Source organism: Musa acuminata, chromosome BXJ2-3 (assembly GCF_036884655.1).
Source record: "Musa acuminata AAA Group cultivar baxijiao chromosome BXJ2-3, Cavendish_Baxijiao_AAA, whole genome shotgun sequence".
Lineage (NCBI taxonomy): Eukaryota > Viridiplantae > Streptophyta > Magnoliopsida > Zingiberales > Musaceae > Musa > Musa acuminata.
In genome coordinates, this window is record NC_088340.1 from 626,575 (window position 1) to 640,356 (window position 13,782).

Consider the following 13,782-nt stretch of genomic DNA (forward strand, 5'->3'; position numbering starts at 1 on the left):
TATATCATTAATCAAACTCTTCTTAATCTAATCAATCTGAAGTCTCGATACGAGCTCATGTTTGAAGAGAAATAAAATATTAAATATTTTAAAATATTTAGTTCTATGTACTATGTTCACATATTAGATTTAAAGAGAAATAAGCTTGATGCTTGACTTAGAAATATATCCTTCTTAGATACGATGAAAGAAATAAAGATTGAAAGTACATATATCCATGAACACATACATAGCTATGTGGTGTTTGTTGTGTTTGAAGAAGTCTCTTTTTGTTATTTTTCATAAATAGTTACTTTTGAAAATATCAATTATAATAGTAAAAGTGACATACGTTCAAAACATATAATTGTCTTTTTTTTATCTACTTGTATTATTCTTTTCTCACCGATAGTGGAACAAAATGATATGACAAATTAATAATGTTTGTGAAGATAAAAAATGAATATAGTGTTACATAAATGTACTTTTATTGAGAAGATAAAAAAAAAGGACAACTGTCAAATTAGCTTGTTACATAAATGAATATAGTGTAAGCATATATTTTTATTTTTTATAAATTAATTGATGATCTTATGCCTATTTATTTTGTTGAAGCTAAAAAATATTAGAATAGTGTTGTCACGGATGAAGAAATAAACTATTCTTAAAAATGAAACGGGGGATCTTATACCAAAGTCTACAACAATTACTTGTAAATAGATCTACAAGGTGAAATATAAATGAAAATATAGATGGCTACATGACAAGACTTATTGAGATTTTCTTAAAAATATTAAAAAAAAAAAGTTTATAAGAAAATCTTTAGTTTTGTAGCCAACATCCGTCTGAGCAATGATTAGTTTAACAATTGATCTTGGTTAGAAGCTTTAGTAATTTACTATAAATAATGTATTTCTATATGATAAAATTAATGAGAACATTTATATAAAGTTATCATTGAAATATATTTTTATTTCTAAATCAAATTATGTTAGCAAACTTAAGAAGGTCCTCTATAGGTTAAAACATGCTGGTAGAGCATGGTATGAAAAATTTATTTAATACTTATATTTCTATATTTATTTTCTGAATGATCCTAGTTTATTTGTCAAAACATGTTTTTGTTCTTCTATATTTGAATGATACGATCATAATAGTTTATTTGTCAACTTGAAATGAAACTCTTGAGAGAGCTTAATATATTTTTTTTATCTAAAGATAATACATATAAAATAAGATATATTTATCTCTCGCAAAGAAAATTATTAAAATTTTAAAATTAACAAAAGCAAAAAAAAGTTTCTACTCCACTTAGATGCAAATATAAAGCTAAATTGTAAAGATGATACTAATCTAAGAGATGATTTGGATAATCGTAGATCGGTTTTGCTTCTATCTCATAATATATAAAAAAAAATAACATCATGTCTATTTTAACAATCAAAACACCCTAAAATGGTTATAAATCTAATTTATTATGTAAGAACGAATCATATTAAAACTAAATATCATTTCATCCGGGAAAAAAAAAAAAAAAAAAGGCTTCGAAGAGGCATCGACAACATGGAGGTCAAGAGCAAGGAAAATGTTGTAAATATCCTTACTAAATCTCTCTCCAAAGGATCATATAAAGATCTTCAAAGCAAGCTACGGCTTATCTCTAAAATTATATTTTAATTAAAAATATTAAATTTAAAGGTTATATCTTTCAAAAGATTTTAAGTCTCTATCTATTGAAATTAGATAAAACTTTAGTTGATTAAAATAAGAGAAATGATAAGACCTTACTATTCTATACCTATAAATAGATATGATAGTGTAAATCATCTGAATCTCTAGTATTTAAACCTATACGACTCAATTTTAAAATCAAATGAAGATCTTGTAAGTATATTTTTTCTAAATAGTATATATATATATATACTTCCATCTTAGTTTCTTATTGTTTTTCCATTTGGATATATCTTGAGCTAATTATCTCAATACTCTTTTTTTGACATTACATCCTTTGTCTTTGAGTATAGAATTACTGAGACTCCTCGATAATTAACGATTACTTTATAAATTCTTTTATAAGAAATCATGTCATACTTTATACCGTACTGCATTTGTTTAGGAACTACGACTCGATAATTATCTTTTTGTCCTTGTGGACATTAATTTTTTTTGTCGGAAAAGAAAACTTGATCGAATTTTGGATCCATTATAAGTCCGATAAGACTCCACCCTATCCAACATTCGGTGCTTGGACGGGTCCAACTACCGCTGATCCGACCCCGCCCGACACGATCGCTACCACGACGACAAGTACAAGGACGCTTCAAAATGATGAGACCCAAACCCCCGCATGGATTCAACTATCGCACGCGTGGTGTGAGACGACATCTTCCCCGACTCCGGTGGCAACTGATGGCGCGGCTTGGAGCTTTTCTCCCATTCTCCACCACGATGCGCGGTGGTACAGCACGGCCAGCATCCAAAGCATCGTCGCCCGAACCGTCCTGTCTCTCCGTAAAGCCGTCGCCTCCCATGCCGCTGTACCGCGCAATCCGGCATCTTGGTTGTCCGCCACCTGTTCGACGAAAGGACCGCGTCTTACCGATCAGCGCATCGCACGTACGTCGCATTCATTGCTACGGCGTCCGGCGCTCGTAAGGCTCGCGAGGAACCGAAGGGAGAAGAAGAACGAGGGTACGGACGATGGGAGGGGTCGACTGTTGCGTTCCGGTCGATGGTGACTATTTGTCGATAACGCTCCCTCAGTTGCGTCTTTGCCCTCCTTCATGTGTTGCGCAGTCGACATGCAGACGGTACCACCCCCTGCTTTCATTCTACATTGTATAAGAACTTGCTTTCGACTAATACGATATAGATGCTACGGAGAGCAAGGTTGCAGTACGAATCTCTAAAGAGCGAATCATTATTTACAGTAGAAAGAGTAAGAAGAACCCAAGGCCCAGGAAAGCAAAGCTGACTCGCATTCTACTCGAGTGCTTGTCGTAGCCCATCGCTCATTCATCCATCACAGACACTTCCCTACCGATCACAAGTGGCCCAGCTCAAACACGGTCTGCCTGAGGTGGAGGCTGCTGCTCTGACGAGTGCCGCGGCCTGGGAGGGCTCATGGGAAGAGGTTGCTGCGGTGGTGGAAGCTGGCAGCGTTGGATGCCGAAGGGGAGGAGGAGGATTCGACAAAGTGTCCTTGGGTTTGGTACATGGGATCAGGCCCCATGTCACCTTCTCCTGCTGCGACTCCTCCGCGATAAAGAGCCGGTCCATTCCTCAACAGCTGCCCTTCGTCCTGGTATTGCTGGCCCTCCGGTCCAACCATGGTACTTGCATTTGTGGTACAAACAGTACCTGTGGGCTTGGTGCTGGCTGTCCAATTACGCAGTGGTAAATGCATCATGAGAAGAGGAGAGATTCTAAGCGTTAAGAGGTTGCTGATAGAAGAGCGGGATCGGAGCACCGAGATTACTGCTGTCTCTGGTGGTCTTCTGGCATCGGGAGCTGGCGTTTGCGTTGTTGGGGGCCGAGGGCTCTGCCATCGTTGCTGGGGGCTGAGGCTTCCTCCTCCTTCGGTTATGGTCGGCCAGGCGCTTTCTACAGCTTCTTTTGGCCTCATCAAACTCTGCCAACCCATGGAACCTGACCACCATTTGGAGAAACATGAGGCAAAAGATGAAAAGTCTATGAGCCTATTTCTCCTGCCCCTACATGAAGAAAAGGAACCAACAGAATGCAAAAGGACCCAACATCGAACAAGGAAACAGAAGCTATAAGGAGAAGAAGAGAGCCAGTGCCATGGATGATCTGGACTAGGGTAGGTGCTGCAATTAAAGCCTCGAAAAGCTACAAGAAAGGGGTAACAAGGAATGTGGAGTTATGTACTAAGTTACAGGAGAACACGGACAAGGAAGACAAAGGCAGTCACACCTCTCACAACACTGCTGGGGTTTCATTCCTATGGCTCACGGAGACAGATGCAACAAGCATTGGGTTCTGCACATGTGTCAGGAACAATACGAGCTCCTCACTGATCTCCTTGCTCAGGCGTGAGAGTTATGTTTGCATTGACACCTCATAATGTTGTTGAGAGTGTTCATGGAGATTGTGGATATGTGTAGGAATGCCAGGCTCGGTTGCTGCATTCCACCCAAGCGGTCGTAAAAGAAGCAACACTCTCACGGCATATGAAGGCATCCAAAAGCCAGAAGAGAGAAGGAAAGCAACCGTGGGAAACTGGTGGCCGTGTGGCCTCCTAAGCTGGCCCATTACCTGCTGCACTGCTGGCAGAAGCGCTGCTGCGACCCGCCGACGACGACGACAGTGGCCTTGGAGTGGAACTCGCATACTCTGTGGCGGCGGTGGTAGTGTTTCGCTCCGGAGAGGTCGGTCCTGCACCCCTCGGCCTGGCACCGCGGTGGCTGGTGGCTCAATGAATACACCCCTCTCGTCGTGAGCGACTCGCCGGACGAGAAGTAGGTCCTGCGGCCCAAATTTAGCCCGATACGGCCACCGACGCCGTCTTCCCTCTTGATGAGCCCCACGGGGTATTCGGGCAGGGGCGGCGCCGAGTAGAAGGGGAAGCTGTTCGTCATGGGGAGCAAAGGAGGCGGGGTGCAGTCCAGTAAGGGCACGTTGGGGAAGAATGGATGGCTTTGGAGGTTGCTAGTGGTGACTGGGGTGGTGGTGGTGTTGGCGTCGATGGAGCTGGTCTCCCAATCCCAAGTTTGGTGCTTTAGGCTGCTGCCTTCCAGCCCAACAAAGGACATCATGGAAGGGGCAAAGTAGGCCTCAGCAGAGCTGGATCTGTTCATCATCTTCCTATCAGACGGCCCTTCGAAAGATAGAAAGGGAGAGAGGGTCAGAGAAAGAAAAGAGTGAGAGTATAAGACTGTGAGGGAGGGAGGAATACCGAAGTGGAAGTTGGCTTCTGGGCTTTCACCCTTCCTTTTTCTCCTTTGCTCTCTGCATGTAAGTTCTGGGAGGTGGGGATTAAAAGTGCAACGGCAAGTAGGATGGTTATAAAAGAAGAGAGAGAGAGAGAGAGAGAGAGAGAGAGAGAGAGATGCCGCTTCTGGCTGTGCTAAGGGGAGGTTGGTTGCCTATCCCAAAAGCCTTCTGTTCTAGTGATGAGTTCAACTGAAAGCCATGCAGGAGACGGAGCTTTCTCCCACCGAGGAAGTAATGGCGGCTTAAAAGCATATGTTTAGTGGTTAATCCCTTAAATCTACTATCTTGGCCTTTTGCATGCAGATCTCGTCAGAAGCTTGATGGTGATGGTAGTACGACGTGTGGACAGACAAAGTCTTCTCCTTGCTTTCTCATGTTATTATTGGGATATCGGAAGCTCTACCCTTTTAGGTATGTTTACCTCCTCCTCCCCTTGAAACCCTAGTTAAAATGGTTTTGCTTATAATCTGGAGACACACACACACAGAGCACAATCTGAACATTGTTCAAGAAATAATCGGACATAATGAACATAATAATTCAGCTAAAATTCGGATTAATCAAATATCAATGCAGGAAGTTGTTCATGACGCATGTACTTCATTACCACTGAAACTAATGAAATCTTTCCACCTGACAAGTTAGGGAGATAGTTCCTTGTACGTACGTAAGAAGTAGACAATGCACGGCAAGTCAATTAGAGTTGTATATACATGAATCCCGAGTATATTATTGGCCGGTGAATGGTTTCAGGCAGTAATGGTATCCGAGAGGAATGCATGAAGGAAGAAACAAAAGTGATACATCCCTGCAAATTATACAGGTATTGTGTGGGTAAAAAGCATGCAGAACACAGGACAAGCACAGTTTGCAGATGGATGATGACTTCGTACCATTTCTCACTGCGTCTCTTCATGCATTCGGCCACCTATTCCTCCCTCTCCTGCAACATCTTCAGCCCCACGTACCTGCCCATCATCATCACGGTGGCTTGGGGATTGGTCCCCGGCGAGACCCTGAAGGTCGAGCCATCCACCACCCGGAGAGCCGCCGCCCCCATCACCCGGAAGTCCCCGTCCACCACCTTCCCCGACGCGCACCCGCCGTGGTAGTGCCAGAGCGTCGACACCGTCCTCCTACAGAACGCCGCCACCGCGGCGTCGTCCGACATGTTGGCCGGAAGCGCTGGGCCCACGAACCGGGTGTCCCTCCGCCCCGCCCTCCCTCCCCGCAACCCTGTGGCTCCCGCCCGGAACTCCTTCATCGACCTACCGTAGAGGACGTCCCCGAGCCGCCGCACCCCGGCCACGCACCGCGCCAGGTCCTCCGGCCTGGAGAAGTAGTTGAATCGGACCAGGGGGTTGTCCCTGGCGTCGAGGGAGGCGAGCCGGAGGGAGCCCTCGGACGCGGGGCCGGGGACCTTCTCCATGAGGGTGGCGACGGTCACGAAGAGAGGGGAAGCGGACTGGTGGAGGAAGACGGAGGGGGCCGGGGAGTGGAAGGTGACTATGTTCGACACGGCCTCGACGAAGGAGGCGTCGGCGCCCGGGATCCCGACGACCTGGATGAGGGAGTTGTCGACGGGGACGGCGGGAATGAAGGAGATACTATTACGGGGATTGTCGTACATGTGCCGCCCCACGCTCGGGTGGTGGAGGGCCACCGGGATGCCCCACGCCGACAGGTATGGCCGCGGCCCGATGCCGCTGAGCAGCAGCAGCTGGGGGCTGCCGAGGGCTCCGGCCGAGAGGATCACCTCGCCTCCCGGGCGGGTCTTCGCGCGGTGGTGGCGCCCCATGCCGTCGCGGTACACCACTCCGGCCGCCATCACCTGGTCCTTGGGCCGCGATCGTCCGCTCGAACCTAAAAGGGTACATGGAGGTGATGAAGGTTGATCACAAGAGCCAAACCAGTATCTACGGCCAAGAACCATGCTAGCGAGATTAGACGGGCATCGATAGCTTCCAGAGAGAGAGAGAGAGAGAGAACCGGGCAAGACTGGGTTGAGCAAGATCCGGTGGACGGTGGCCCGGATCGCCACCTTTATGTTGGTGGGGTTGGCGAACCTGAGGAGGTCGGCGGCGCTGTGGCGGCGGCCGTGGGAATCGAAGGTGGCGGCGCCGATCTTGGTGCCCACCACGTGCTCGACGGTGAATCCGTTGTAGGGCGTCGCGCCTGCCTCGAGCAGCCCATCGCGGACCGCCGCCTGCCAACTCCGGAGCACCGGGCGGAAGGCCACCTCCCGTTCGACCCACTCGAACGACTCGTTCACCAGGCCAATGTTCCATGCGGCGACCGTGCCGCCGGCGTCGCCGCCGTCGAAGAAGGACGGATGGGCGCGGCTGTAGAATCCGGCGTTGATGGCGCTGCTGCCGCCGAGAACGCGGCCGCGGGCGTTGGGGACGCCCTCGTCGGAGGTGAAGGGCTGGGCGGGCGAGTCCCGGGCGTCCGTGTCCACCAGGGTCCGGAGGAACCCATCTTGGCCCGCCAGGGAAGGGAACTCGCCCGGGGCGCCCCCACGCTCGAGGACGAGGACGCGGTGTGATTCGGAGAGGGTGGCGGCGAGGGGGCAGCCAGCAGTGCCGCCGCCGACGATGATGTAGTCGTACTCGGCCTCCTTCGGGAACACGGTGGCGTCGCAGGTGAAGCCCGCGTAACCTGCAAGCGGAGAAACCACAATGGGATCAATCAAGAACCCAAGAAACCACCGATGGGATCGGAACACAAGCCAAGGAGATTGGAGCCGGGGCATACCTTGGAGTGAAGGCAGAGAGAGGAAGAGGAGAAGGGCTGCGATGGGGAGGGAGGGTTTCCTGCCCATTTTCTTGAAAGGGAATGCTTAGGGGAGAAAGAGAGAAGGAGGAGGAGCGAGGAAGCAGGGAGGTTTCGGTCGAAGTCGAAGTGGCCTATCGTTCTTGGAAATGCTGGGGAGCGAAGGCCGACGGAGAGATGGCGGTCGAGGCGGTTGTAATTAAATGAGCAAGAAATGACCAAACTAACCCTGTCAGGCGTGGTATCGGCCACGTAACCAGGAATCAAACTTGCAAGGGCTCATAACAAGCAACTTAAGGTAAATCTCAGTGATCCAATTAAACCCATCAAACCATTTCTTATCCTTATACGATTATTCCTTTTACTATGCTTATGCAAATATTTACATTTTAACTCTTTTTTTTCTTCTTTCTGATGGCATAAAACATCCATATCATTGTTTGACATATTATATATATATATATATATATATATATATATATATATATATATATATGATAGCGTGAAAAAAAGAGATGTGAAAACAAACCTGAATTGGGTTCCAAACACCGGTAAATCAACGAGTCGTAGGTTTGGATATGATCTACCGGTTCATAAGATCATGTGGATGGTCAGCATGAGTTTTTGGATTGGTATGTTGGGCGTAGTTACAGGACATGAATTGGATTATTATGTTTCTCCTAAACAAGAGAAACATGGGAGTTCCATTCCATTGCTCGAGTCCCAGTAGCCAATTTATTGGTATTAGTATCGGATTAGGGACTAAATTATTGTTCATCGATATAGACACTTGACATGTTGTTGACACTGATATATAGATAGATAGAGATTTACCACCTCGGCATTAACCACAATAGGATAGGAGGGAATATTGCATGAATCATGATGTGAATAATTTTGAAGTTCATGTGCAGTTTAATTGCACAAACAAGTAGTTAATCAAAGTCTTTTTTGAAGGACTTAAAAAATTGAATAATGGGTACCACAGAAATTTGGATTCCAAAAAAATATTTGTTTTCGTAGGCGTAATAGACTTATTGGCTGGCTACCAAAAGTCATCTTCTCCATGACTAGGTAGGTAGGTAGGTATATTTCAAAGAAAGCCTGACCTAAATGATGATGAGGTAGGAGAATGTTGAACTGCAGAAGGGCTTTCTCTACAACTCAAGTTTCAGGCTTGTCTAGCTTAGGTGGTAGGTAGGTACTAGGAAACACACAAATTTTCAGGGGGTAAGGGGCTTACATTGAACCTTGTTTATGGTCTTATTCCAACTTCTCGTCTCTTTTTTTCTTCTCAAAAGAACAATAAAATCATAATGATTTGTTTAAATATCAATTTAAATCATAATGAATTTTTAGAATAAAAATTTCCCAGTCTTTCAGAGCTGATGTGGTCTAGCAGACCCCATGCATCAGGGTCGCATGACGCCACATCAACCCTGAAAATTTTTCTGGTGTGATCCGGTTCATCTAAATAGGCTATTTATCCCCCCCCCCCTCCCCCCCCCCCCCCAAGAAGAAAGAGTATTGTGCATCAACTTTCTTCCCCCCTCCCTGCCTTCAAAAATACAGGACACGATAATAACATGCAATCACGGATTTCAGAGTTCCATAAATACATAGAGGTCTACAAGTCAACAATAACAACGTACATCTGCCACAGGTGCCCTGATATATATATATATATATATATATATATACAACACCACCAACAACAATTATTTAGCAACTCTCCAGCATATATCATAGATGAAGGGCCTGCCTGTAAATAGATTTCAGCAGGACGCGTCCAACTCCTGAAAATGAATGAGGTGAACAAATCATTATGCACTAAAGGATCACTTCTGCTCACCTTTCTAATTTGGCAACCTGATATGCATGTCATAACAAAGTATGATTTTACTCTGGAGATGGCTGGCTATATTATGATTCCAGTTGGAAATTATACAACAAGGAATTAAGCCACATGTTCATGTAAAATGTGTCTATGTATTTAATCCATACACACACATAGCATCTATTCATCATATAGACTTTTTCTTTTTTTTCAATATAATTTATGATTCTTCAGCAAAACATCATAACATAATGGATAAGAAAAAGGATCAACAAATCAGAGATCTGTCTAATCTGTTCTGTTTGTTGCTTTCTTACAGTAAGGGGGAAAAAACTAATAACATACCACACTAGGATACTTTCATTTAAATCACAATTCTAGGAAGCCCCTCTTTTCTGGTGGGTTTAACATGAAACATAATTACCACATTGACTGATGAAGAACTTGGCAGATGTATCAGATGTGAGGAGGATTACAAGTGAACTGCTTAGAACCTATGCTACATATAGTCGCATCAGAATTCATTACTGACATGGTAGACAACTACTCACATATCAATATATTGCCATTATGCCAATTGAATACACAAATTTATGTAACATGAATGTACTACTTGAAACTGGTCGAATTCACGAACGTGTGATTGGCACAATACTCACTCAGTGATACTCGGAGACATGATACTCACAATACTATCATTTTAGCACAATAAAGATGATTGTGCCAACTTTGGAGTCCACCTTTTGCAGGAGCAAATATAAGTGCCAGTAAGACGAATATCTTAATTAGTGATATGGTGCCTACCTTATATTCTTACTATGACTTTACATAATTGGTAGAAATAGTCACCATAAAATTCCCACTATATTGACAAAACAACATTTAAGTCTGAACACTTTTGGCAAAAATAGTCACTGTAGAAGTTCCCACTTTTACAAGTCTGAACTTTGTTTCCCGTAATCGACCTATCATGATGTTATGCAAAGGCAACCTAAAGAAAGAAACCATCTTGAGCTCTACATCAACATATCTAAAACCTATATAATCTTCCAAGTACACGGTCTAGTTGATGTCTGACCAAATTGTTTTAAGACAATATCCCCTCCCAAGACATTCCAAACAAAAGAAGACAAATAAGCTTAATACCATCATGAATATTGAGCCCACCACTTAACAAAAATCTTCCCCTTGATATTTTTTACCATCAACCCTCCACTTGTTAGGGACCTTTCTTGCTTCTAGTGACAAATCACCTCTTATAACTCAGTGCCTAAGATTGACAGGTGGCTCTTCGAATTAATGTTTACTGATTCAACATGCATATTGTTATTGTTAAGCATTTACTCTCTTGTTATCTAGTGAACAAAATTATGCGCCGACAGTTGTAAGATATACATCTTCTATCTCAACACAATCATCCATTAAATATTCTATGAATTGGGGTCGACAATGAAAACACAGACTTTATATGTTTTGCATTAGGTCATACATGATTGATTATAATCAAACTTAATCACAATTTTCAGCAAAATATAATAACTCAGCACCATCTTTGTTTAAAACACTGCTTTTATTGTACCAGAATGTCCGATTTGACAACCAATCGGAAGCGAAATGGCGATTACGTCCAGTATGGTCCAATATGGGCCATACCACCCAGCACCATACCAGACTTACTACATGATATACAAATTGATAACAAACAAAACCATGCGATCATATCATCTGGTACAGACACCATTTATTTATTTTTGACAGCCGTCACAAGTATCCATTTTCATGTCATTCTCTCTCTCTCTCTCTCTCTCTCCCCACCACATCAACACCACCTCCACCAGCCCCAAGTGTCACTGCCACGACCACCTCCTTTTGGTCGAGTTGTCGCTTCCTCCTCCTACCTATACGCCTTCTCTTATGCCCCCTCCTTTGCCTTCTACTTCTCCACTTTCTTCTCTTCTTCTTCTTCGTCCTCCTCCCACCCCCACCCCTCTCTCCTTTTTCAATGGTCTGGAAAGTGCTGACCCACACTAAATGTTGGTATGTCAATTTAAATGAAATCCAGATTTTGATCATCATTATCCTTTGTGAAAATCCTAATTTCCAATTGTTGTTCATTTATAATTCAAACTCTAGGTGACCCATTTAGAAAAAGCTTAATGACTAAAAAGCATCCATTAAGTGTCTTGTGAGGACCTTCTTTTAGTTGCAAAAACAGAAACTGATATATGCACTTGATAATGGACCCACGCATCAATTAGAACCCCACCATACCATTCAAATCAGTAGTAGTCATGCCCTATTATCTAAGATTTCATCAACCAAAAATAAGAACGAAAGAAAAGTCAAGCATGATTCCGATACAGACCACTGATAACAAACTATAACAAGGCCTCACCCCCTTATTATACAGAATAAGAAAATAAATTATGCTTTCCAAGTGTCATTTGCTTTCATGCACTGTAGGTGGTTTCATCTTTGATGTTTAGATGTGTTCATGCAACACTAAAAGAAATATAAAGGGAACAAGCTACTTAAATTAGTGCAATGTTACATTAGAAACAAGATTATCAAAAGATTCGAAATTAATGTCACTTAAGACAACATGCAAGGTTCTGCAGAACTCGATTGCGCTCCTAGTTAACTCTTTTTTCCCTTTTTAATCTTCATTTTTTTCCCAAACACCCATAATCCACTATTTGCATATATCAGTTTGCTAAGACCGCTGTGCCTTTCTGTTATGATCTACTTCTGCAGACAAATTTAGTTCCAAGTTGTGCAGGGGCTGTTACTAATCAATTTGAAGTACATGAACTAGGGTGAGAGATAGGCCAACGAGATGACAATAGAAGTATTTCCAACTTCAAATTTGAGAGCAAGAATCCACTGGGAACAACCTAAACCTAATAGGAAGAATCAGAAAGCACCAACTGGCGTCCAGCGAGTATCAAACATCAATGCATAAAAAATGATTAGTGGCACTTTAGATTCCCGAGTAAAAGAAGAGGTAAGTTACAGTAAAACAAACACAATGTGTGTGCGCGCGTGTGTGTGCGCGCGTGTGTGTGTGTATATATATATATATATATATATATATATATATATATATATATAGAGAGAGAGAGAGAGAGAGAGAGAGAGAGAGAGGTCACCTTGTGAGAACTACTAACCCCTGGCCTTGAGTTCTGCGAGGCGTCTCGAGAGGTCATCCTCATCGACCTTCTCCTTCTCCTTGGCAGGGATGGCATGTGATGCGGCCTGCGGAAGCCCGACGGAGACCTCAAGGCCATAATCGTCCGCAACCTGCTGCATAAGGCTGTTGACCTCGGTCTCGGGGGTGGAGAGGCTGGTGGATCCGGCCATGGCGCCCTCCATGAACTCAGCCTGGACCTCCATGTTGACGAACTGCCGCTCGAACTGGTCCATGGTCTCGGACATCTTCTGGAGGTTGCCGGAGGCGAGAGCGGAGTCGAGGGATTTGACGATGGAGCCCATGGACTTACCGATGGCCTGCATCTTGGCCTGGGTGTCGAGACGGGCGACGACGGCGTCGAGGCGGGAGGCTAGGCGGAGGTAGTTCATCTGCTCCGTGCGCTTGCGGATGGCATTCTCAGCGTAGATCCGGGCGCCGTCCATGTTGCCCTTCTCGATCGCCTTCTTGACCTTGAGCTTCTCGGCCTTCTCGTCCTTCTCGCACTTGCGCGCCTGCCTCTGCAGGCTCTTGGATGTGAACTTGAGCTCCATGATCTGGTTCATCAGCTTCTCAGTGTTTCCCATGGCGGATGCTTCAAGGGAATCGATCGATCGACGAAGACCTCGGGTTAGGGTTTCCTGAAGGCGAAGGAAAAGGAGGCAAAGGGCTGGATCATAGAAACCGGAGTTGGAAGGCTGAGGTGGTAACAAGCTATGGGGGCAAAACGGTAAATGGACAAGACGGACTCAACCCAGTTTCCGCTCGAGCCCTACTCAAAACTTATAACCCAATGTTGGGTCCATTTACGAGTCAAATGCAAACCTGAACCGGTTCGATCGTGATCACCTGATTAAGAACTCATTTACTGTTCTTCCTTTCGATTCGATTTCGGATCGAGAGATCACTTATATATATATATATATATATATATATATATATATATATATATATATATATATATATATATATATATATATATATATATATATATATATATATATATATGAATGTATATATGTATATGTATATGTATATGTATATGTATATG

At 44.0% G+C, this 13,782-nt stretch overlaps 3 protein-coding genes across 3 annotated transcripts; all 3 read right to left on the reverse strand.

The window, feature by feature from the left end:
- Positions 1–3,306: 3,306 nt before the first annotated feature.
- On the reverse strand, positions 3,307–4,918 carry LOC135606715 (squamosa promoter-binding-like protein 10). The gene is made up of 2 exons (XM_065097843.1): positions 4,258–4,918; positions 3,307–3,627 (listed from the first exon to the last, which is right to left on the reverse strand). The coding sequence occupies exons 1-2, from the start codon at positions 4,800–4,802 to the stop codon at positions 3,405–3,407; spliced, it is 768 nt and encodes a 255-aa protein (XP_064953915.1). The 5' UTR covers positions 4,803–4,918; the 3' UTR covers positions 3,307–3,404.
- An 801-nt stretch (positions 4,919–5,719) lies between these two features.
- On the reverse strand, positions 5,720–7,846 carry LOC135606714 ((R)-mandelonitrile lyase-like). The gene is made up of 2 exons (XM_065097842.1): positions 6,925–7,846; positions 5,720–6,798 (listed from the first exon to the last, which is right to left on the reverse strand). Exons 1-2 carry the CDS (start codon positions 7,754–7,756, stop codon positions 5,864–5,866), a joined length of 1,767 nt encoding a protein of 588 aa, XP_064953914.1. The 5' UTR covers positions 7,757–7,846; the 3' UTR covers positions 5,720–5,863.
- A 1,443-nt stretch (positions 7,847–9,289) lies between these two features.
- Positions 9,290–13,460, reverse strand: LOC103975123 (ESCRT-related protein CHMP1). The gene is made up of 2 exons (XM_065097848.1): positions 12,694–13,460; positions 9,290–9,503 (listed from the first exon to the last, which is right to left on the reverse strand). The coding sequence occupies exon 1, from the start codon at positions 13,316–13,318 to the stop codon at positions 12,707–12,709; it is 612 nt and encodes a 203-aa protein (XP_064953920.1). The 5' UTR covers positions 13,319–13,460; the 3' UTR covers positions 9,290–9,503; positions 12,694–12,706.
- Between the last annotated feature and the right edge of the window lie 322 nt (positions 13,461–13,782).